Source organism: Somniosus microcephalus, chromosome 19 (genome assembly GCF_052327205.1).
Source record: "Somniosus microcephalus isolate GS21.2 chromosome 19, FLI_Smic_1.0, whole genome shotgun sequence".
In the NCBI taxonomy this organism is placed as follows: Eukaryota; Metazoa; Chordata; class Chondrichthyes; order Squaliformes; family Somniosidae; genus Somniosus; species Somniosus microcephalus.
This window is the reverse complement of record NC_141005.1, coordinates 9,134,887-9,160,882: the sequence shown is the minus strand read 5'-3', so window position 1 is coordinate 9,160,882 and position 25,996 is coordinate 9,134,887. Positions and strand designations below refer to the sequence as shown.

General features: G+C 49.0%; 1 protein-coding gene across 1 annotated transcript in view; it reads right to left on the bottom strand.

Annotated features, from left to right (window-relative positions):
- Positions 1-969: 969 nt before the first annotated feature.
- Positions 970-25,996, bottom strand: part of galnt9 (polypeptide N-acetylgalactosaminyltransferase 9) — a 382,222-nt gene continuing 357,195 nt past the window's right edge. Inside the window, exons 10-11 of the mRNA XM_086011929.1 lie at positions 6,134-6,301; positions 970-2,217 (exon numbers count right to left, since the gene is read on the bottom strand). Of these exons, the coding sequence (XP_085868055.1) occupies positions 2,071-2,217; positions 6,134-6,301 (315 nt within the window). The 3' untranslated portion in view covers positions 970-2,070. The remainder of the gene's footprint in view (positions 2,218-6,133; positions 6,302-25,996) is intronic.

The window sequence follows — 25,996 nt, the reverse complement described above, 5'->3', positions numbered from 1 at the left end:
GACAAATTAAAATGCCGACGTGCTTCACTCCTGACAATTTGGATCATCTGTATCCAAAATGGAAATATGCTGGCAGTGCCGAAGCTTATCCAAGCCCACTTTGGATCACCATTGGAACTCTCTACTCTGTCCCTCTTTCCCACGATAATACACTCCCTCTGCATTAGACCTGCAAAGGAACTTGGAGAAATGAGCATACAGCACAGAAACAGGCCATTTGGCCCAACTGGTCCGTGCTGGTGTTTATGCTTCACACGAGCCTCCTCCCACCCATCTTCATCTCACCCTATCAGCATATCCTTCTATTCCTTTCTCCCTCGTGTTTATCTAGCTTCCCCTTAAATGCAATTGTTATTCGCCTCAACCACTCCCTGTGGTAGCGAGTTCCACATTCTCACCACTCTCTGGGTAAAGAAGTTTCTCCTGAATTCCCGATTGGATTTATTGGTGGTGAGCACTAGAACGAGAGCAGATGGATATAGTTCCTTCTTTGAACTGAGTTGCAGAGACCCTCGCACTGACGATTAAATAAAATAATTCTCTGCAACGCTGGATGCCGGGAACTATCGGGCGTCCCCCATATACAGCGTCGGAGGTGGGGATGTGGCAGAGCGCATCCCAGCGCTATCGTCTGCCCTCCAAGCAATAACTAGCAGAGGGCAGTCAGTCAATCCTGGCTGTGGTTTGTTGTAACTGGCTGAGAGGGGTTTGAGCGCCACCACTGGAGCAAGTAGGCATAACAGGCGTTATGGTTATCGTGTAACCCATTGACTTCAGTGTGCTGGGGGTGTGTATCGCGGCTCTGTCTAACCACCTGTACATTCGAGAGATGTCTGAAAAGTCCTTATACAAGGCCCCACATACACATTTGACACCAAGCTGTAGCCTGAATGGGGATGCATCTGAGAAGACAAATAATCCTTGCAGCCTTCCAATTCTTTCTCCAATACTCAAAGTAAACAGAATCAATTTTTAGAGGCAACATCCTTTAATTTATAATCATAGAATGATACAGCACAGAAGGAGGCCATTCGGCCCATTGTGACTGTGATGGTTCTTTGAAAGATTTTCTCCGATTAGTCCCACTCCCCTGCTCTTTCCCCATAGCCCGGTAAATTTTTCCTATTTAAGTATTTATCCCCAATTCCCTTTTGAAAGTTACTATTGAATCTGCTTCCACCGCCCTTTCAGGCAGCACATTCCAGATTACAACAACTCGCTGCGTAAAAAAAATCTCCTCATCTCTCCCCTGGTTCTTTTGCCGATTATCTTCAATCTGTGTCCTCTGGTTACCGACCCTCCTGCCACTGGAAACAGTTTCTCCTTATTTACCCTATCAAAATCGCTCTTGATTTTGAACACCTCTGTCAAATCTCCCTTTAACCTTCTCTGCTCTAAGGAGAACAACCCCAGCTTCTCCAGTCCCTCCACATAACTGAAGTCTCTCATCCCTGGAATCATTCTAGTAAATCTCCTCTGCACCCTCTCCAAGGCCTTGACATCCTTCCTAAAGTGTGGTGCCCAGAATTGGACACAATACTCCAGCTGGGGCCGAACCAGTGATTTATAAAGGTTTAGCATAACTTCCTTTCTTTTGTACTCTCTGCCTCTATTTATAAAGCCCAAGATTCCGTATGCTTTTTTTAACAGCCTTCTCAACCTGTCCTGCCACCTTCAAAGATTTGTGCACAAACACCCCCAGGTCTCCTTGTTCCTGCACCCCCTCTAAAATTGTACCATTTAGTATTATAATATATTAATTTTTTTGATTTTATTACTTACAGTTTTCTGTTCCAATACAATAAATCAAACATGCTAAAGGGACTAGTTTTCAGTCGAGAAGTTTATATGTGAAAAAAGGGCACATCATCATTGTTCATTTAATTCCGTGCAGTGTCAGTAATGTTCAAATGAAAGAGTCGACCAATGTCCCTTCATTGAGAATGACTGGGTGATCCCACACTTCCGGTCCCACCATGTCTTATGGGCGTCTGGCCTCGAGTCACCATGTCAAGTGGAAGCAGATATACAAAGGTACGCTGCAATGCAGCAAATGAATCCCCTCAGCGCTCAGTGCTTGGCGTGTTTGATCCAGTTTCTTATTATCCATTTTTGCCCAGAGCATTTCTGCAAAGACAGTCTCAGGCCAAAGTTGGCGTCCTTGGCCATTTCCACTTCCAGGCAGCGACCTGTGTCTCGGTTGATAATTGGCCCATTCTGTAAAAGAAAGTCAACAAGTGTTAACAATTTACGCTCTTTTAACTGTACATGGCACAATGTTTCTGAGGAAGAGGAAATTTAAGTGCTTATCTGTAATAAAAAGAGATTTTTAATGGCCCAGAAATTCGGGTCCCAACGCGTGAGTACGGACGGAGTATTCACGTGTGGACCCGATGGAAGTGCCGTAATCTTGCATGCACCACGCATGCGCGGGAAACCGGCACTTCCGATCCTCTGAACCAAGGGGTTCAGAGGTCGAACGCGTGCGCACGGGAGTCTGCGCGTGTGCGTTGAACTTCCTTTTTTCTTACAGGTTTTAACGTGCGGGTAAGTCTGTACATTTTAGAAATGTAAAAAGCAGCCATAAGGACTTCATTTTCAAAGGTAAGTGGTCAATTATTTAAAATTCAAACATTTTTTCCACAGGTTTTTTACTTTTAAATACTTTAAAGCAAGCTAAGTTTATTTTTAGCCCCGTTTTTTTATAAAATTATTTTTTTCAAAATTAAAATTTTTGTTTAAAATAGTTATTTAATGTCATTTATAGTTTATTTACAAAGTGTGATGTTTAAAAAAAATGTATTTGAAGGTAAAGTACAGTTTTACAGCCTCAGCATTTATAGGTTTTGACAGGTCTATCTGTCAAGACTTATGAATGGAGCATTCCCTGCTCCGATTGGCTGCCTTTTGCTCACGTGATCCCAGGGGACGCTTCGCACTAACTACGCCCCTGGGACACACAAGCACAGCGCGCCGGCCTCTGGGACAGGCCTCGGAGAGGAATTCCACGCAGGCCAAGAGGTCAACTGCCGGCGCGCAGGTAAGTGTAGGCTGGGGGCTTGCACCCGCGGGAAGCCCCCGACCCGAATTTCTGGGCCAATATGTATGGAATGAACTGCCTGAAAGGGTGGTGGAGGCAAATTCAATCATGGCTTTCAAAAGGGAGCTGGATAAATACCTGAAGGAAAATTTTTTTTGCAGGGCTATGGGGAAAGGGCGGGTGAGTGGGACTAGCTGAAGTGCTCTGGCAGAGAGCCGGCACGGGCTCGACGGGCCGAATGGCCTCATTCTGTGCTGTAACCATTCTATGATTCTATAAATATTGTTTTAAGTATCTAAAATGAAGTCCAAGTGCTTCCTTGGAATCTATGTTCATGTCTGCAGACAGAAAAACTCGCATTTATATCATGGCTTTCACAACCCAAGGACATCCCAAAGCACTTTACAGCCAATGAAGTGTAGTCACTGTTGTAAATTGGGAAACACAGCAGCCAATTGGCACACAGCAAGCTCCCACAAACAGCAATGAGATAAATGAGCACATCATCTGTTTTAGTGATAAATATCAGCCAGGATACCAGGGAGAACACCACTGCTCTTTTTTGAAATAGTGCCGTGGGATCTTTTACATCCAGAGAGCAGACGGGGCCTTGGTTTAATGTCTCATTCAAAAGACCGCACCTCCGGCAGTGCAGCACTCCCTCAGTACTGCACTGGGAGTGTCAGCCTAGATTTTTGTGTTCTAATCTCTGGAGCGGGACTTGAACCCACGACCTTCTGACGCAAAGGTGAGAGTGCTGCCCACTGAGCCACGACTGACACTGGGGATGGCCCCAAACTCCAGTCACCTTTGTTCTCAAAAGTAATCAAACATAGGTTCTTTGAAAAATCAAGGGTAGTTCGTATGCCATTTACATTTCAACCAGACAGACTTGTCGGCTAACATTTCTTTTTTGATTACTTATGTTAATTACAGGAAACTTTCAATTAACCGGCCCCTAAATAACCGGAAATGTCGGTTAACCGGCAAAATTCAGGAGTCGGTTTCAGCTAACTTTTATAACTTTTATTACTTGCACAGCAACAAATTGAGGAAGGCAAGGGTTTGGCTGCAGCTGTTGCTAAGCTACAGAGACGCTTGCAACTTGTGGATGTTGTTCTGAAGCTGTGCAACAGGGTTTGTTGCTTCATACGGAGCTCTAAGGTCCGTATCTTTCACTATAGCGTTCGGTTATCCGGAATTGTTGCTGAACCGGCACCACATCGGTCCCGTCCGTGCCGGATACCAGAAAGTTTCCTGTAGTAGACTGTGCAACAGATTAATTTAATGTTGCTGAATGCTGAACCATAAAGGTTAAGAGAAATGGACTCTGTGGGGAATTTGCATCACCAATGTACATTTAAAAATATTAATTCTTGGGATGTGGGCGTCGTTGGCAAGGCCAGCATTTATTGCCCGTCCCTAGTTGCCCTTGAGAAGGTGGTGGTGAGCCACCGCCTTGAACCACTGCAGTCCGTGTGGTGAAGGTGCTGTTAGGGAGGGAGTTCCAGGATTTTGACCCAGCGACGATGAAGGATCGGCGATATATTTCCAAGTCAGGATGGTGTGTGACTTGGAGGGGAACTTGGAGGTGGTGGTGTTCCCATGCGCCTGCTGCCCTTCTCCTTCCCAGAAAAGTGAGATAAACATGAAGATTGGGATTCTAGACTATGTAGAGGTCTTCAAATGATGAAGGGGTTTGATAGGGTAGATGTGGTCGGGTGGTGTTCCCATGCAGCTGCAATATTGCATTATGAAGGTCTACGAAAGACTGTTTCATCCAAAAGACCTGCCACTTATCCCGCTTGTTTAACCACCATTATAATGATTGGCTTTAAAATTATGGGCGCCATACCTGTGAATTTCCGATATGCGCAGCTGCCAGACAAGGCAAGGCTCCAGCCAATAGCGGTCATTCTGAAAATGGACCCACTAACTAATAGAAGTTGCTGAACTTACCAATTAAAACTTGGCATCAGAGAGGTTGGAGAGGGTGCGGAGGAGATTTACTAGAATGGTCCCAGGGATGAGGGACTTCAGTTATGTAGAGAGAGACTGGAGAAGCTGGGGTTGTTCTCCTTGGAGCAGAGAAAGTTTAGGGGAGATTTAATGGACGTGTTCAAAATTATGAAGGGTTTTGATAGAGTAAATAAGGAGAAACTGTTTCCAGTGGCAGGAGGATCGGTAACCAGAGGACACAGATTTAAATTAATGGGCAACGGAACCAGAGGGGAGGTGAGGAGAATTTTTTTTTACGCAGCGAGTTGTGATCTGGAATGCGCTGCCTGAAAGGGCGATGGAAACAGATTCAACAGTAACTTTCAAAAGGGAATTGGATAAATACTTGAAAAGGAAAAATTATGCAGGGCTGCGGGGAAAGGGCAGGGGGCGGGGTGGTCTTCCAAAGAGTGGTCTTTCACAATGTGCCGAATCTCAAATTTGACCCCTCCCCCCAGCAGTCGGTCAAACCTAGCTCCACCACTGGCTGTGCGCGTGGCTAAATATCCGTGTAACAGATCCTTAACTGTCTCGCACTGAGCTCCCCCCCACCCCACCCAGCAATGTTCCCTTTAAGCTACATGGCCGCGTAGATCTCAGGGCCTCCCGCGCAGCCGGCTCACCGGCTTTACAATGAGATAAACCGTGCACGTGCGGTATTTTGAATGGGGCGTGACGTAAGAAAACTACTAGGCACTTGGTCTAAGCGTTAAACAAAGCTTTAATCAACTGTTTTACAACATGGAGGTCTAGTTGTGTCCTTCACTAGTTCCTGTTAAGAATGTCCTGCACAAGCTGGGCCCGTGCCCGAGTATTTATACTCTCCCTGGACAGCGCCCCCCCCGCAGGCCGCTCAGTATTATTTCATAAGTCTTTCTTTCATGAATGACTGATTCATGTCAGGGCGCACTCAAAAAAAAATTCGTGGAACATTGCCCCCGGACCCCCCACCCTCCCCCCCCCACCCCACCCCCGCAGACTCCTCTCTGTTACTCTCCACCTCTGATGACCAGGCAACTTTGATGAAGTGGATTCCATTTATTTTTTTTCCCCTCTGCCCTTCTGATTTGACCTGAAACAATCACAAGACCGTACCTGCGTGAAATCCCAGAGTTTCTGACTCGGTCTGAGGACCTCCTCACATTTCCTCAGACTCGGGGCTTTGATTCTTCTGTCATCGATGAGGCATTTGGTATCTGGTAGAAAGCTCGTTGATCCCATAGGCCCAAGCTGCAGCAGTCCCTCGATGGTGTAGCGGACCAGCTGAAAAAAACATTCCCCCATCCGTTATCCTCAATGCTGCTATTAACTTTAAAGGCAAACTACCAGCTATAGACACTAGTCATCAATGTATGTTATGAATGAAAGTTAAAAGGCAGCCCGTGGCTCAGTGAGTAGCACTTCTTGTCTCTTGGATCAGCAGGGTGTGGGTTCAAGCCCCACTCCGTGAAACTGGAGCATAAAATCTAGGCTGGCACTTGCAGTGCAGTACTGAGGGAGTGCTGCATTGTCGGAGGTGCTGTCTTTCAGATGAGATGTTAAACCGAGGCCCTGTCTACTCTCTCAGGTGGACACAAAGGATCCCACAGCAACTATTTTGATAAACGGCAGTGGCGTTCTTCCCAGTGTCCTGGCCAATGTTTATCCTTCAACCAACATCATTTAAAAAAAACAGATTATCTGGTCATTTATATCACTGCTGTTTGTGGGAGCTTGCTGTGCGCAAATTGGCTGCTGCGTTTCCTACATTACAACAGTGACTACATTTCAAAAAGTACTTCATTGGCTGTAAAGCGCTTTGCGATGTCGTGAAAGGCGCTATAGAAATGCAAGTTTGTTCTTTCTGATAGAAATCGTCAGCTTAGTTCAGTGGCGTGCAGTCTTCTGAAGGTTATGGGTTCAAGTCCCACACCAGGGATCGAACTCATAATCTAGGCTGACACTCCAGTGGCAGCACTGAGGGAGTGCTGCACTGTCGGAGGGGCAGTACTGAGGGAGTGCTGCACTGTCGGAGGGGCAGTACTGAGGGTGTGCTGCACTGTCGGAGGGGCAGTACTGAGGGAGTGCTGCACTGTCGGAGGGGCAGTACTGAGGGAGTGCTGCACTGTCGGAGGGGCAGTACTGAGGGAGTGCTGCACTGTCGGAGGTGCCGTCCTTTGACTGAGGTGTTAAACCCAGGCCCCACCTGCTCGTTTGAGGTGGATGTTAAAGACCCCACTGTTCGAAGAAGAGCTGGGTGTTCCTCCGATGTCCGAGGCAACAGTTCTGCATTAGCCGATTGAGCCAAAAAAACATTTCTTTGGTCATTCATCGTCAGGCTGGTTTGTGGTTTAAGCTGGTGCAGAATAGCTACTGCCTTTTTCCAACATAACATAGGAGGCCATTCAGCCCCTCGAGCCTGTTCCGCCATTCAATTAGATCATGGCTGGTCTGTATCTTAACTCCATTTACCCGCCTTGGTTCCGTAACCCTTAATACCCTCGCCTAACAAAAATCTATCAATCTCAGTTTTGAAATGTTCAATTGACCCCCAGCCTCAACATCTTTTTGAAGGAGGGAGTTCCAGATTTCCACTAACCCTTTGTATGAAGAATTGTTTCCCGACATCACCCCTGAACGGCCTGGCTCTAATTTTAAGGTTCTGCCCCCTTGTTCTGGACTCCCCCCCACCAGAGGAAATAGTTTCTCTCTATCTACCCTATTAAACCCTTTAATCATCTTAAACACCTCAATTAGATAACAGTCACTGTACTTCAGAACAACTCACTGTGTGAAGCACTTTGAGATGTGCAATGTGATAATTATTATTATAAAAGTCATCAGTCATTTCAATTTTACGTTCTTGGACCTGACATTCTTGAACGCACTCAGGCTAATGCAGTCGTTTTTCAGAAAACCAATTCTCAATAATTACTTCCACTCCAGCAAAATGTCAAGGATTTATTATGAATGGTGAGTGCCAAGGACAGCAGGAAGCCAGCTCAGTGACAAGTGCCTGCTGTCCGAAACCTCCAGGGCTAGACTCGAGCTTTGGGCCTGGCATCTAGGGGAGATTAAATCGCCCTGAGTTGAGGGAGGCAGAGTTTGAGTGTTCAACCTGCCAGTGACATGCTGTCAAATGGGCAGAAGCTTGCAAAGTGTTGAGAGTGGTGAAGGACATGGTGATGGGTGGGAAGGACTAATGCTGTTTCTTCGTGAACTCTGAAGCCATCAGTTTCTAATTACTCTGCAGCCAAGAATGAGAATCCCGAAGGGTGTGTTGCCTACCCAGGGTAAGGGATATCTCGAGGCGGCTGGAGAGGAATTTGGAAAGGGAGGGGGTAAATCCAGTTGTCGTGGTCCATGTCGGAACAAACGACTTAGGTAGAAACAGGGAGGAGGTCCTGCTGAAGGATTATCAGGAGTTAGGAGCGAAATTAAAAAGCAGGACCTCGAGGGTAATAATCTCTGGATTATTGCCCGAGCCACGTGCAAATTGGCACAGAAACAGTCAGATCAGGAGAATTAACACGTGGCTAAAGGGCTGGTGTGGGAAAGAGGGGTTCGTTTTCATGGGACACTGGCACCAGTACTAGGACAGGAAGAATCTATACCGATGGGACGGGTTCCACCTGAACTGGGATGGAACCCGAGTCCTAGCGGAAAGGGTAAATAGGGAGGTGGCAAAGGCTTTAAACTAGGAAGATGGGGGGAGGGATCTACAAGAAATGAAACCAGCCTAAATATAAACAAAACAGGAAAGGAGAGCATAGGAAAGAATAAAGTAAGGGAGGACCTTGATGGCCAGGGAATAAATAGACTTATAGAACAGGGCCTAGAAATTGAGTAGCCTTAGCGCCGCATTTGAGGCGCTAGAGGGCCTAGCGCCGGAGTTATGGCCAGTTGGGAAATTGAGTGGGGCCCTTCCGTCGGCGTTAAGCCGGTAGTGCTGCGCCGGCACCGATGACGTCATCGGTGTGCGCAGCGTCCCGGTTGCCATGCCGACGGGCCCCAGCGCCGAAATTCAGTTGCGGCCGCCTCGCCCGTGGCAGCCGCAACTAAGACTCTGGCAACCGAGTCTTCCCCGAGTTAGCGCCGGCGCATTAAGGTCGCGCGGCGGCCGGCCGCTTTCCCGTCGGCTGCCTGCCCGCACCTCCCTCCCCGGACTCCTCCACCCCCCCCCCCGCGGAACAGATGCGTCTGGCCTGCAAGCCCGGCACTTGTCCGAGGTGCCGGGCTCATTTTTTCAATATTTGAACGGACAGCGGGCGGGTGCAGGCAGCTCCTCCTTAACTGAAGGAGGAGGCCTGCACTTCCCCAGCCTGCCGCACCGCATCGGGTGCCGCAGCGCCGGATTAGCGCCGCAATTCGGCACTCAGCGCCCATTGGGAGGCGCTCACGCCCGCCAGTAGCGCCGGCAGCCGTCTGGGCGCGGCGCCACTGAATTTTTGGCGCGCGCAAGGGAATTAGCGCCGGCGCTAAATTTCCGGCGCTAAAGCCCTGGCGCGGCGTCAACTCAATTTCTAGGCCCAGGAGTTTAAAAAGATGGTTAAAAATAAAGTGAGAGGAACTGCTATTAAAAATTAGTTAATCTGTCTGTACAGCAATGCACACAGTGTCCATAATAAAACAGGGGAGCTGGAGGCAATCATGCGTTGCGAGCAACCAGACATAGTAGGGATTACTGAGACATGGCTACAGAAAAATCAGGACTGGGAATTAAACATTGCAGGGTATAACATATTTAGAAAAGATAGAGAGGGGAAAAGGAGAGGCGGAGTAGTTGTACTTATTAGGGATAACATAATGACAGTAAAAAAAAGTGACGCAGCTATCAGCAAGTCAGAAATAGAATCCATGTGGGTAGAGATAAAAGATAATAAAGGACCAATCACACTAATAAGGGTAGTTTATAGACCACCTAATAGTGGCAGGGAAGTGGAGGAAGAAATATGCAGACAAATTAGGGAAATGAGTAAAAAACATAAAATAATAATCATGGGAGATTTCAACTACCCAGATATTAATTGGACAGAAAAGGTAGGTAAAGGGGATAAGGGAATAGAGATCCTGCAATGTGTACAGGACTCCTTTCTAACCCAATATGTAAAAAGCCCAACAAAGGAAGATTCACTATTGGATCTAGTAATGGGGAATTAACCAGAGCAGATAAGAGAAGTAAAAGTAGGGGAACATCTAGGCAATAGTGACCATAATATAATACACTTTAAGATAATAATTGAGAAGAACATAAGTATGATCAAAACCAGGGTAATAGATTGAAGAAAAGCTGATTTTGAGGGGCTGAGAATAGAACTTGGGAAAATAAAATAGAGAACAGTATTGGAAAACAATGATGTAGAACAGCAATGGAAAACATTTAAAACGGTGTTCAACAGAGTCCAGGAACAATATATTCTGCTAAAAGGAAAGAACAAGCTGAACACTAATGAGGCTCCGTGGATAAATAAAGCCCTAAGGGAATAATTGAGGGTAAGGAAAGAGGCATGCATGAAGTACATAGACAGCAGGGGAGAACATGATAAGGGAGAATATGAAGAGATTAGGAGAGAAGTCAAAAAACAATTAGGAAGGCAAAGAGGAACTATGAAATTAAATTACCAAGGAACATAAAGCAAAATAGTAAAATATTTTACAGGCATGTAAATAAAAAGAAGAGGGTTGGGATGGGAATAGGGCCACTAAGGGATGGAGAGGATAATACCACAGGCAGCAATAGAGCGATGGCAGAGATATTAAATAATTACAATAGCAAAATATTGCGGATGCTGGAAATCTGAAATAATAACAGAAAACGCTGGAAATACTCAGCAGGCCAGGCAACATCCATGGAGAGAGAAACAGAGTCAACGTTTCAGGTCGAAGACCCTTCTTCAGAACTGGAAAAGGCTGGAGATGTAACAGGTATTAAGCAGGTGCAGAGACAGGAGGGGTGGGGTGGGTGTGGGAGGAAGGAATTGAAGGAACATTGGGCCAGAAATTCCAGAACGGGGCTTGCAGCGCGTGCAAGCCCCGTATTTGCACTTACCCCGCGCTCCTGCCGATCAGCTCCAGGGACGCCTGCACTTCCAGAAACTGAAGCAAGAATCCCGGGCAGCGTATGACGTCACGCCGCCCAGGAGCGCAGCCAGCGCGGACCCAGGAGCGTGCAGTGTAAGTGAGACACGCCCCTTGAGGTCTCAGTTTCACTGGACACGCCCCCAATGTTTCTGTCAAGCTGCTTTGCTTTTTTACATGCAAAGCAGCAGTTTAAATAGGTTTTTGGAAGTTTTTGGTAACTTTTATAAACTTTTTAAAATGTTTACATTATTTTGAGTAATCTGAAGTAGTTTTAAAGAGAATTAAAGCAATTTAAAGACTTTTAAAAGCCCTAAAAGAATTTTTTTAATTCCATTTATTTATTTAGCAATGTCGTCGTCATACGTGTCTTCACACTGTTCCCTTTGGGGAACTGTATGAAGTGGTGGAAGGATTTATGGCCGTGATTAACGCTCATTCCGTGACCGTAACCATCTTTGAACCAGCCATTAGGGCGGTTAGTCCTATGGCGGGAGGGTTTTACGGGCTCCCACAAGCTATACAAGGAGGGGGGGCCACCCACACCCACGGACGCAAATATCCCACTGGATGTCAACCCAGAATTTAGAGCCGGAGCTCCGACTCCACTTGCCGGGACTGTCTGGAGCGGGGTTCGAAACCCTACCCTGATCTGGCCCAGCGGCAGGGATCCTACCGCTATGACAAAGGCCCAATCCGATTAGCAACGTGAAATGGCAGCATAGGGCTCCAGTCACGGGGAGGGAAAAGGCGCAGGAAACGTATGGGTGTCACCTTTTGTGCGGAGTGGGCCTTTTGCGTAGCAGTAAGCATCCCCGCCGCTGGGCCAGAAGGAGTAGGGTTTTGAACCCCACTCCAGACAGTCCCGGCAAGTGGAGTCGGAGCTCCAACTTTAAATTTTGGGTGGACATCCAGCGGGATACTTGCGTCCGTGGGTGTTGGTGGCCGCCCCCCCCCCCCTCAGATGGGTTGTGGGAGCCCGTAAAACCCTCCCGCCATAGGACTAACCACCCTAATGGCTGGTTCAAAGATGGTTACGGTCACGGAATGAGCGTTAATCACGGCCATAAATCCTTCCACCACTTCATACAGTTCCCCAAAGGGAACAATGTGAGGATACGTACGATGATGACCTCTTGCGCAATGCACCTCCTTGGACCCTCAGTCGCAGGTGCGAGGGGGCAAGTGGTGCAAGTGTTAAATTTTTTATTTTATTGACATGTAAAATGTTGGCCCAATAATTCCCTTCCAAATGCGCTAGTACGGTCGGGGTACTTACGCATCTGGCTGGATGAAATGCCGGTTTTCAGCATGCACAGTGCATGTGGGGAAAACCGGCATTTCCTGTCCTCTGAACGAAGGGGTTCAGAGGCAGAACGCGTGCAACTGCACATGTAGCGCGTGCGCAGTATAATTCGCCGCTTTCATTAATGCTTTCAGTGAGGTCCAGTCATTACAACTTACACATGAAAAAAGCATGGGTACAGTTGCTACAGAGGAAGATATTTCTTATCGTGGAGCTTCTGAAAGTATGTATGTCTGTATATATTCCTTTGCGTGTTATGTATATATTCCTTTACTTATGTGTATGAATGTATTATTTAATTATGACTTTCAGAGAAAGTAACTTATTGGAAAATCATAATTAAAAACATACATTCATAGTAAAGGAATATAAAACATACATACATATACTTAAAGGAATATATGTGGACATACATACATAACTCATTCTCACATTCCATTCACACGGCCACAATTGCTCCTTCTACCTACCGTTCTGAAAACCCTTTAAAAAAAAAAAAAATTTTAACTTTAAAACTTACTTAAAATTTCTTAAAATAACTTCCCTCCCTTTCCCAAACAAAAATATTGCATTTCAAAAGCTCCACGATAAAATATATCTTCCTCCGCAGCCAATGAACCACTTTACACTTGCTTTTTTTCAGTGTAAGTTCTGAGGACTTACCCTCACGGATTTCATGAATGAAATCCACGAAGTTCACTGCGCAAGCGCTGCCTGTGCAGTCGCACGCGCTCGAGGTCTGGAAATGCCGGCGTTCCCCGCATGCGCTGTTCCTGCTGAACGCCGGCATTTCCAACGGCCAGAAGCGTGAGTACCCCGAGCGCACTCACGCTTCTGGCCTGGAATTTCTGGCCCATTCTGTGCTTATGTAAGAGGCAGGAAAGATAAAATGTTGCAAATGGGAATGGCAAAATCATACAGCATGAAAAATGGGGGCAGGGGTTATAGTTTAAATATGTTGAACTCAGTGTTAAGTCCAGAAGGCTGCAAAGTGCCCAATCGAAAGATGAGGTGCTGTTCCTCGAGCTTACGTTGAGCTTCATTGGAACAATGCAATAGGCCGAGGACAGAGAGATCAGAGTGGGAGTGAAGCGGTGAATTAAAGTGACAGGCAACCGGAAGCTCAGGGTCACCCGTACGGACTGAACGGAGGTGTTCCACAAAGTGGTCGCCCAATCTGCGTTTGGTCTCCCCAATGTAGAGGAGACCACATCGTGAGCAGCGAATACAGTATACTAAATTGCAAGAAGTACAAGTAAATCGCTGTTTCACCTGGAAGGGGTGTTTGGGGCCCTGGACAGTGGGAAGGGAGGAGGTAAAAGGGCATGTGTTGCATCTCCTGTGCTTGCATGGGAAGGTGCCAGGTGAAGGGGAAGGGCTGTTAGGGGTGATTGAGGAGTGGACCAGGGTGTCGCGGAGGGAGTGGTCCCTTCGGAATGCTGAAAGGGGAGGTGAGGGGAAGATGCGTTTGGTGGTGCGATCACGTTGGAGGTGGCGGAAATGGCGGAGGATGATCCATTGAATGTGGAGGCTGGTGGGGTGAAAGGTGAGGACAAGGGGAACCCTATCATGGTTCTGGGGGGGAGGGGAAGGGGTGAGTGCAGAAGTATGGGAAATGGAACGGACACGGTCAAGGGCCGTGTCAACCACTGTAGAGGGGAATCCTCGGTTGAGGAAAAAGGAAGACATGTCGGAAGCACTGGTATGGAAGGTGACATCGTCAGAACAGACGCAGTGGAGACGGAGAAACTGGGAGAATTACTTTGTTTCAGTATTTACCAGGGAGATAGAACAGGTGGAGATGACATCGGATGATGAGATTAGTAATGAGTTAACTGCATTTAAAATAAAACGAGGAGATATACTAAATAAACTAATGAAACTCAAAGAGGATAAAACCCCTGGTCCGGACAGATTCCATCCGCGCATTTTAAAAGAATCTAGGGAAGAAATAGCAGAGGCATTACTACACATATTTAATAATTCGTTAGAAAAAGGTGTAGTGCCAGAGGACTGATGGATAGCTAACGCAATACCGATATTTAAGAAAGGAGATAGAACATATCCAGGGAACTATAGGCCAGCCAGCTTAACATCGGTGGTAGGAAAAATAATGGAATCCCTACTAAAGGAGAAAATAGAAGAACATCTAGAAATGAAAAATATAATAATAAATAGTATGGATTTCAAAAGGGGAAGTCTTGATTGACCAACCTCTTTGAATTTTTTGAAGCAGTAACAGAGAGAGTAGACAAGGGTAATGTAGTAGATGTAATTTATCTAGATTTTCAAAAGGCCTTCGATAAGGTACCACATAATAGACTAATGATAAAGGTCAGAGAATGCGGAGTCAGGGGACAAGTAGCAGAATGGATAGCTAGCTGGCTTCGAGACAGAAAGCAGAGAGTGGGAGTAAAGGGTAGCTATTCACAGTGGCAGAAGGTGGGTAGTGGTGTTCCACAAGGATCAGTGCTGGGACCACTGCTGTTCACAATTTATATTAACGATTTAGACTTTGGAATCAAAAACACAATTTCTAAATTTGCGAATGACACCAAATTGGGTGGGGGGGGGGCTGCGGATATAGCCAATACCGAGGAGGACTGCAACAAATGACAAGAAGACATTAATACATTTGCAGAATGGGCATATAATTGGCAAATGAAATTCAACACAGGTGCGGACATGATGGGCCGAAGGGCCTCTTTCTGTGCTGTATAACTCTATGACTATGACTCTATGACACATAAATGTGAGGTATTACATTTTGGTAAGAAAACTAGGGAGGTCACATATTACTTGGAAAATACGAATCTAAATGGGGTAGAGGAACAAAGGGATCTAGGAGTACAAATACACAAATCACTAAAAGTATCGACACAGGTTAACAAGGCCATAAAAAAAGCAAACCGAGCACTAGGGTTTATTTCTAGAGGGATAGAATTGAAAAGTAGGGAAGTTATGCTAAACCTGTATCGAACCTTGGTTAGACCACACTTGGAGCACTGTGTACAGTTCTGGTCTCCATATTATAAAAAGGATATAGAAGCATTGGAGAGGGTGCAGAGAAGATTTACAAGGATGATACCAGAAATGCGAGGGTATACATATCAGGAAAGGATGAACAGGCTGGGTCTCTTTTCTCTTGAAAAGAGAGGGCTGAGGGGTGACCTAATAGAGGTCTATAAAATGATGAAAGGTTTTGATAGAGTGGATAGAGAGAGAATGTTTCCACTTGTGGGGAAGAGCATAACTAGAGGCCATCAATATAAGAGAGTCACCAAGAAATCCAATAGGGAATTCTGAAGAAACTTCTTTCCCCAAAGAGTGGTGAGAATGTGGAACTCGCTACCACAGGGAGTGGTTGAAGCGAATAGTATAGATGCATTTAAGGGGAGGCTAGATAAGCACATGAGGGAGAAGGGAATCGAGGATTATGCTGATAAAGTTAGATGAGGAAAGACAGGAGGAGGCTCGAGTGGAGCATAAACGCTGGCATAGACTGGTTGGGCCGAATGGCCTGTTTCTTTGCTGTACATTCTATGTAATCCTTTGTAAAGATTACACTCTTTATGGACTAGATGTAAACTTCTCCCTCCATTGTCACCCTCCCCCACCTTGCCTTCGCCCTCCCTCCCATTCCGCTTCCCATTTTCCGCCCTCCCCTTCTGATTGTCCCGTCCCCTTCACCTCCTCCCATGCCTGTCTTGCCCCAAAATCTTCCTCCTTTCACTCCTTCTGCCTCTCTCTTCCTCTTTTGCCTCTCCCTCCTTCCCCCCTCTCCTTCCTTCCCCCTCTCCTTCCTTCCCCCCTCTCCTTCCTTCCCCTCTCTCCTTCCTTCCCCCTCTCCTTCCTTCCCCTCTCTCCTTCCTTTCCCTCTCTTTCCTTCTCCCTCTCTGCTTCCTTCCCCTTCTCTCCTTCCTTCCCCCTCTTTTCCCTTCCCCCTCTCTCCTTCCTTTCCCCCTCTCCTTCCTTCCCCTCTCTCCTTCCTTCCCCATCTTTTTCCTTCCCCTCTCTCTTTCCTTCTCCCTCTCTGCTTCCTTCCCCCTCTCCTTCCTTCCCCTCTCTCCTTCTTTCCCCTCTCTTTTTCCTTCCACCCTCTCTCCTTCCCCTGGGTACAGTTCTCTGACCCACTTTGGTGCTTCCCTCTGATAATCCAAATCCCGGCATTATCTTTCCTGGTTTTACGAGCAGCATGGCCTAATTCCGGGAATGGGCTGCCTTGTGACAGTGTATGTGTCTACGGTGAATGATTAACTGGCTTCACAGTTAACGAGGAAATCTGGGTAAATGTGCAAGCTTGTTTTGGAGCAAATGCTAATTAGCGCTCGTTCAATATTCCAGATAGATTGAGCTTCAGTCTGATGGAATGGTTACAAGCAAAGTACACTGAGCTGAGCTAGAGTCCTGCTGTGACTATTTTCTGGTGTGGAGGAGGATAAGGGGAGGAGAGGGGAGGATCTGGCTACAGCTTACTTCAACAGCAAGAATTAACTTGTTGCATTGCTGCATTAATGAGAGTTCGGGGGAGGAGGCTACATTAGCTTTAGCCGCACTATTCCAGCTACCCTGGCCTGTAATCTAAAGCTATTCCGGGCCCCGCACCTCAGGAAGGATATGTTGGCCTCGGAGGGGGAGCAGCGCAGATTCACCAGAATGATACCGGGGTTAGAAGGGTTAAATTACGAGGACAGGTTGCACAGACTGGGCTTGTATTCCCTCGAGTTTAGAAGATTAAGGGTAGCTTTAGGGTAGATAGAGAGAAACTATTTCCTCTGGTGGGGGGAGTCCAGAACAAGGGGGCAGAACCTTAAAATTAGAGCCAGGCCGTTCAGGGGTGATGTCAGGAATCACTTCTTCACACAAAGGGTGGTGGAAATCTGAAACTCTCTCCCCAAAAAGCTGTTGAGGCTGGAGGGGGTCAATTGTAAATTTTCAAAACTGAGATCGATAGATTTTTTGTTGGGTAAGGGTATTAAGGGTTACAGAACCAAGGCAGGTGGAATTTCTTCACCCAGAGAGTGGTGAACCTGTGGAATTCTCTACCACAGAAGGCAGTGGAGGCCAATTCATTAAATATATTCAAGAAGGAGTTAGATATATTTCTTAAGGCTAAAGGGATCAAGGGATATGGGGAGAAGGCAGGGACAGGGTGCTGAATGTGGATGATCAACCATGATCTCATTAAATGGTGGCGCAGGCTCGAGGGGCCGAATGGCCTACTCCTGCTCCTATCTTCTATGTTTCTATGATGGAGCTGAGATACAGATCAGCCACGATCTCATTGAATGGCGGAACAGGCCCGAGGGGCTGAATGGCCTCCTCCTGCTCCTTCCCTCTGAAATCTCTTTGTTCCCTTTTTTCAAATGGTCAGTAGCTTATTTAATAAATATTCACGTGCGCCATTTCCTGTTAAAGGGGGCGTTGCCTCCTGCCATGCGGCTATTTGCTTCGGTTAGAAAGGAACTGAAGTGCTCGGCGGAATGACGAGCTACTGTCGCAATCGGAGCAGAGGGCCAGGGTAAATTTGAGGTTTTACCGCGCCATGGAGCAGAGATCTGGGAGTGACCCAGGGGGGTTCCTGGGCATGGAAGTCAGCGCTTCCCTTTCAAGGCCCACACAAATTTTTCCGTCACTTAATAAAACTCCACTGGTTTGCGAATGGGACGCGTTGACCTGAATTGGACACGTTCCTGGCTGTATCATCACATGACCTCCCACTGCCACCGCCACCCATGTGTTTTTTAATCTTCGTTCACAGGGTGTGGGCATCGCTGGCAAGGCCCAGCATTTATTGCCCATCCCGAACTGCCCTTGAGAAGCTGGTGGTGAGCCGCCTCTATGAGGCACTGCAGTCCGTGTGGTGATACTTCTTTGTTGCAGTTTGGTGCATCTGAGTGGCTCGCTCAGCCATTTCAGGGGGCAGTTACGAGTCAACCACATTGCTGTGGGTCTGGGGTCACCTCAAGGCCAGACCCCAGGTGGGGACAGCAGCTTTCCTTCCACGAAAGAACATTAGTGAACCAGATGGGCTTTTACAACAATCTGATAGTTTCATGGTCACCATTACTGATTTATGTCTTTATTCCAGATTTATTTAATTAACTGAATTTAAATTCCCCAGCTGCCGTGGTGGGATTTGAACTCATTGTTAGTCCAGGATTACTAGACCAGCAACTTAACCACTATGCTACTGTACCCGATTTATTTCCCCATCTCCAATATTTTTATAACTAAATTAATGAAAGTGTTCAAAGAAAATGAGAAAAAAACAACACACACTCTTTTCAAAGTCCTCATGATGTTTCTCCCGGGGTTTTTTTGCTCCCCGCGGTGTCCTGGGGATTAATCTTCGATTCCTGGAGACTCCAGGCCAATCCTGGAGGATTGGCCACCGTAGCGCCCAATGTGCCGCCTCCCCCGTCACGTGAAGCTGTGTGCCAGACGCATCGAGCCAGCACGTTCCGCCCTCAATCGCCAAAGCTCACCTATGGCAACGGTGGATCATGGGGTTCCTTTTGCTAGCCATTTTCTTAAGAGATAGACAGTCATGACTCAATTGAGGGCGAATATACTACTGCCCAGGCACAGTTGGGTAATGTCGAGCGTGGCCATGTTTGAAATAGCAGCCAATGAACAGCAAGCAGTGGATAAGAAAACACGTCTAATTAATTGGCCAAGAAAACAGATGCTGGTTGGAATGATCAATCTCAATAAATCTGCAGGCAGTAAGTTGACAGCATGTATTCATCTTCAGATATCTCGCGTTCTGCTTTCTCGATTTCTCCACTTCACCTTTTATTCCCGGTCGGGGTAGACAAATCTATAATGCTGAACAGAAGCCACCTTGTGTGTTGAAGGCAATCAATTCACTGGTCCTCACCGTGGTGACTGCCTCCTATCTCTGCGCTGTTTCATTGCAACGTTCTCCTATAATATCAGTGCAAAATACATCGACCTCGACCTTTCATATCACAAAAATTATTGGGGGGAAAAATTCTGTTGGTTCGCGCCTCCCGTTCGCGCCTCCGGGGGGCGCTGATGGAGCACGAGGAACTTAGCGCTCGAGCGCGGTGATTTTAGCGCCGCTCGCGAAATTGACCAGTCATTTTGCGGCGGCGCTAAACACTACCGCCATGATCCTCTGCGCCCACAGATCGTGACGTCAGTCGAACACGCAATGCCCCGGTAGCACCCCGGAGCAGATATTGAGTTGCGCCCCCCGCCTTAGCACCTGCCGCTAGGAACAACAGGTAGAGGGGAACGTTTTCAGGTTGGGAAGGGGCTGGCGGCCGCTTCCTGCCTTTTCTTGTCGGCAAAAGGTTTGCTACACGCAGGTTGAGAGGGAGAGTGACGTCTGGAAAGACTTAACACTGCCCTAAGGTTTTGGCCCTCAGCACCACTTTTGAGGTTCCTAAGCGCCGAGCTCTTTCCCTGGGCCTAGCCATTAGTGCTTCCAACACAATTACTTTCGAGGTCTCTCCAGGCCGAGATTCAAGGCTGCATTGAGCAGGGTGTGGCTGGCCAGCAAGTTGGCCCCTCCCCTTTAAGAACTGGGCGGCGCTGAGTCAGAAGGTTGTGGGTTCAAGTCCCGCTCCAGAGACTTGAGCACAAAAATCCAGGCTAATGCGCCAGTGCTGTCTTTCAGATGAGACGTTAAACTGAGGCCCCGTCTGTTCTCTCAGGTGGATGTAAAAGATTCCATTGGCTCCCAATCCGGCAGCACCTCAATTTAAAAATTCCCATCCTTGTTTTCTAATCCCTCCATCGCCCTCGCCCCTCCCTATCACTGTAACCTCCTCCAGCCCCACAACCCTCCGAGATCTCTGCGCTCCTCCAATTCTGGCCTCTTGCGCATCCACGATTTCCATCGCTCCACCATTGGCGGCCGTGCCTTCAGCTGCCTGGAAATTCTGGAATTCCCTCCCTAAACCTCTCCACCTTTAAGACGCTCCTTAAAACCCACCTCTTTGACCAAGCTTTTGGTCACCTGCCCTAATATCTCCTCATGTGGCTCGGTGTCAAATTTTGTTTGATAATCGCTCCTGTGAAGCGCCTTGGGATGTTTTACTACGTTAAAGGCGCTATATAAATACAAGTAGTTGCGTTCCCAGGGCTTCCTCTATCAGGCATTTTAACTTTTAGTGCGGGCTTTAATCCATTTGAATAACGGACAGAGGCATGTCACAGGAGAGCATTGAATGATCATCGATAAACATCAACATACAGGCTGCCATATTTGTTTTTCAGCTGTTTTTTGTTTTAAAAAAATGGAATATCATGCTAACTATTATAGAAGGATAATTAATTCAGATATATCTTCCTTCTGTATTAATTAGAGCACTGATGAATCACCAAACCATTGAAAGCTTTTACAGGTCAGCAGCTCTTTAGAGTTATTAGACTCCAGGTGCAGCCTCCTAGAATTTATAGAGTTAATGTTCTACTGCACAAATCAAGACTGAAGCTTGGCTCTAGTTCATTAAAACCATATCCATTTGAGTTGGCTGGCGCTGAGGTATAAATGTGGCACTGACTCAAGGGCCTAGAAATTCATTATAGCCACTTTTGGGGCGGTAAAGTCGGACGGCCGCTAAAGTTTGCGCCCAGCGCAAAGTCGAGGCCACTTCGCCGGTATTCAGTAGCTTCGCCCTAAGAGTTTGCTCGAGCGCTAAAACTGGCGATGCACGACTATCTTTAGGCGCTAAGCCGGCGGTACTGAGCGATACCGCCGAGGCCGGGCACAGCGCAGGTGCGGTCATTTCTTGATTGACAGCAGACACCCTGGCGCCGGCCAGCTCTTAAGGGGGAAGGGTCGAGTTGGTCTGCTGCCACGCCCTGGACACTGCAGCCCTCCAGCTAGGCCTGAACACTGCTGCTGGACCCAAATAGCGCCTGAAAGGATGGAGAAGGCCCGTGAACGAGCGCAGCGCTTCTCAGAGCATGATCTGAGGGTGCTGGTTGGCGCTGTGGAGAAGAGACGCCATATCTTGTTTCCGGACAATGGGAAGAAGCCGGTGTCTACCGGAAAGCCTGGAGGCATGTCGCCACCAGGGTGACATCCAACAGTGAGGTCCCCAGGAGCTCTGTACAATGCCGCAAAAAGCTAAATGACCTCGCCAGGATTGTCAGGGTGAGTACCCTTTCCAGTGTCCTCCTCATCCTTGCATGTGCACCTCACATTATGGGCAAAGGGACCTGAAAGCCCTAATGGCCAGCCCTCATGCAGCAGCTATGGGACAGTCATGAACATCAATTGCACATTCTGCACTTAACACACTGGCCAAGCTATTCGACCATGGGAGGCAGTGCACACAAGATCAGGGCTACACACTGGCCAGGCTATTCGACCATGGGAGGCAGTGCACACAAGATCAGGGCTACACACTGTACTTAGAGGCCGTCCTTTCTCTTGCAGGCCAAGCTGGCCAATAATAAGAGGAGCCGGACTGAGACCGGGGGAGGCGGACCCCAGATCCAGCAGCTCACCGAGCTGCAACAGCGCGTGGAGCGCATCATGGGTGCCCGGGTGATTGACCCCGTTGCATCTGGAGATGCCGACCCTGTTCTGGGCACCAATGGTAAGGACATCACCTTTTGGACCTCTCTCGTCCCACTTGCGCATCAGATCTACATCCTTTGCCACTGTCCGACCAATGCGCTGAATGCCACCACTCATGCATCCCTCGCTGACGCCCTCGCCTCACTCTAAAGCTACTCTTGTGCCTTCCTGCTTTCAGATGGTGAGGAGGAGGTCCCTGAAGTTGCCAATGACAGCCCCTCAGAAGAGGAGGAGGAGGAGGAGGAAGAGGAAGGCGGCCCATCAGGGGAACCCTCAGCCATGCCAATGTAGGGGACACGTCTTCCCTGGAGGGGAGCCTGGGGGAAGTGTCGGAGGGGAGTGTAGCTCCTGGGACCAGCGGCCTGCAGCAACGCGGGAGGGGGGTGGAAGCTCAGCGGCCTTCTCCCCAGATGGGGGAAGGGTCGGAGGGGAGTCCAATTGCTGGGCCCAGCGGCGTCCAGCAACGCAGGAAGGGTCGGGCAGCTCGGCGGCCTTCTCCCCAGAGGGAGAGTCCGGCCTCCAGTCCGGAGACGGTCACCGCCGAGGAGCTGCGCCTCCTCGAGGACATGTCCGCGGACTCGGAGCACCGACACACGGAGCTCATGGGGGTAGTGGCACGGATGCCTGAGGCCATCGAGTCCCTGTCTCGGAGTGTGACCGAATTCGGGGCCTCACAGGCCACGAGTTTGGCGGAATTCGGGGCAGATCAGGCAGCGAGTCGGGCAGAATTCGGGGCAGCTCAGGCAGCGACTGGCCAGGTGATCAGTGGTGCCGTGCAGTCACTGGCTGCTCTGATGCAGTCACAGAACAGGGCAACACGGGCACTCACTGCTGCCACACTCGCTGCGTCAGCCAGGCATCGCCAGGGCACCCGCCGCGCTGCAGCAGCACAGAGGTCTGTCCCTCGGCAGATTGCTGCGCATGCTGCAGTGCTGGCCCGGGCGAGTGCCAGTGTCTCAGGCGACCAGCGAGCGCCTGCCATCCGCCAGCTTGCCCCCATTCCTCCAGCCGCCACTGCCACTGCCCCAGTGGAGCTGCCACGAGCTGCTGCAGCGACTGATGCTGCCCAGCCACAGCTGCAGCATTCACCAGCCGGCCCCTCGAGGGCCAGACCTCGTCTAGGCCGACCCCCAAGGGCACCTGCCGTCACGACATGTGCCCCTCAGGAGCCTGCCCCCAGCCTTGCAGCAGCCACTGGCCTCACTTTGAGGAGGAGCAGCAGGGCCTGCAGGGGCCGCCAAAGTTTGCAGAAGGCATCGCCCTCGCGGGCCACAAAGTAGAGGGTGTGGCCAAATGTTTTGTTTTTTGGAATGGGTGTTTTGTGAAGGCCGAGGATGAAGGCCATTTTTGTTTACATCTTTTGTTAATCCTCCCCAGGTTGTGGGAGTGAGTCATGTGTGTGAGTGTTTTTTGGGGGTTTCGTGTGTTTTTGGTTTTCATGTGGGAAGGGCCCTGAGTTTGTACAATAAACCATTTTCTTTATTCAGATTGTCCATGTTTGATCTTTGAAGTGTTTGTTGCCTTAACCGGCTGAGGGCTTGCGGAGCGGCTGCAATCATGTTCTTTCATTGGCACAAGCCATTCCCTGACAGGGGGCCTAGAAGTGACGTTCAATAAGCCGCCGACGGGCAGCCCTTGGACCTTCTGCCTCCCTCCTGGGCTGGTACTCCTCCTCCTCCTCCTCCTCCTGCTCCTCCTCCTGAGGTGGTGGTCCAACATGAGGTGGCAGTGCCTGAGTCCTGCGGATAGCCAGGTTGTGCAGCATGCAGCAAACGACGACGAATTGGGAGACTCGCTCCTGCGAATACTGGAGGGCTCCCCCGGAGCGATCCAGACAGCGGAACCATTGCTTCAGGACGCCGATTGTTTGTTCGATGATGTTCCTGGTCGCTTGATGGCTCTCGTTGTATGCCTCTTCAGCAGGGGTCCTGGGCGCGCGGAGCGGGGTCATGAGCCAGGTACACAAATCTGTCACCCCTGATCCTCTCTAACTTCTACCGCTGCACTATAGAGAGCATCCTGAGAAACTGTATCACGGTATGGTATGGCAGCTGTAGCTCCCATGACCGGAAAGCCCTGCAGCGGGTAGTCAAAACCGCCCAACGCATTACCGGCACCCGGCTACTGACCATAGAGCATATATATCAGAAACGCTGCCTACGGAGGGCACGGTCCATCATCAAAGACCCTACCCACCCCAGCCACAGTCTGTTCGCCCTCCTACCATCTGGAAGACGCTACAGATGCATTCGCACCCGTACGACCAGATTTAGGAACAGCTTCTTTCCCAGGGCTGTCATCCTACTGAACTCCACAAATAAACACTAAAGCCTGCACATCTGCCAATGCACTTTATTATGGTCATATTTATGCTAATATACTGCAAGCCAAATGTATAAATGTATGTTGAATGTTTAAGTGTCCTAATCCAAATTGCACACTCTCGGGAGCCGCAAGCCTACATTTCGTTGTACTGCACTTGTGCACCAACAATGACAATAAAAGTTGATTTGATTTGATTGATTTGATTTGATCCTCTTGGGTGAGGCTGTGCCTGGAACATGTCAGCCACAGTTGTCTGTCGCAGGATAAAGGCATCGTGGCTGCTGCCTGGAAAGCGGGCATTGACAGCTAGGATGCGCTGCCTGTGGTCACACACCAGCTGTACGTTGAGGGAATGGTAGCCCTTCCGGTTGCGGTAATCCTCGGCATGCTCCAGAGGTGCCCGCAAAGCCACATGCGTGCAGTCAATGGCGCCCTGCACCATGGGGCAGCCCGCTATTCTTGCAAATCCCATTGCACGCTGCTGCTGCTTGTCCAGGGTCATGGGGAAGGAGATGAATTGACGTCTCCTTCTGAAAAGGGCATTGGTCACCTGGCGGATGCAGCAATGCACGGCGAACTGGGAGATGTTAACGATGTCCCCAGCAGCGGATTGGAAGGAGCCGGTGGCATAGAAGTTGAGAGCCACTGCCACCGACAGAGACGTCCTGCGCCTCAGCTGTGGACGCAGATCTCTGTGAAGCAGCTGGCAGATCTCTGCAACCACCTCCCTCCTGAATCGCAGCCTCCTAACACACTGCGCGGCAGACATGTTGAGATAGGAGAACTGCTGGCGGTATTCCCTGAGTGGGTAAGGCCTCCGTTGCCGACGCCTGTTGCCCCCTCTGCGTCTAGCCAGGGCTGCCACTCTCTCACGGCGTCTGTAAGCCCTTCCGACATAATGCTGAAACTCAGCGTTGGCACCCAATGCAGCCCCCATAATATGCTGGCAAACACTGAGATTTCAATGAAGGCAAAGAGAATTGCAAAGCTCTGGCCTGAAGCCAAAAATACCTGTCCTAGTGTTGGGCCAAAGCAGTAAGCTCTCTTCCTTGGTCTCTCTCCAAAAATCCGTTGCACAAGAGTGAGTGCTGCAAAATGGCTGCCCTTTATAGTTCAGGGTAAGTGCCCTTTAATTTGCGCTCCCCGCGGCCCACCTCGGCTGTGTACCGTTCCACTTCACAGTCGTTCGGGCCGCCAGGCGCACAATGGGGCGGCGCGAGTGAAGTTCCGGTTCCGGGCGCACAAAGGGCGTTGCACGACGAAATGACGTCATGATCTGCGCGCGCAGATGAGCGCGCGCAATGACTTTGCGCCGGCGCTAAATGTCTACTGAAGTTGGGGCGAGGCGCAGATCGCGCTGCGCCCGGGTGCTAAGCGCCTAGCGCTCGAGATCTACTCCTCCTAAGGCGCTAACGGCTGGCGCAGCCAACTGAATTTCTAGGCCAAAGAGTTCAAATGCTGTTACAGGCAGGAATTAAATTTCTAACGGGAAAAATTGGGTGGCGCCCATTTTGGGACTAATTTTAGCGCCCCGAAAAAGTTAGCGCCCCTCCGCCGTAAATTCAGTAGTTGCGCCCCAAGCAGGAGTTGGGGCGCAACTGGAAAACGCTCCCTCTCCTGCTTGGGGCGCGACTACTGAATTTCACGTCGGCACGTAGCGCCGTGTCATTGTAGGCCTCCTCCCCTGATTAAAGGGGAGGGGCCTAGC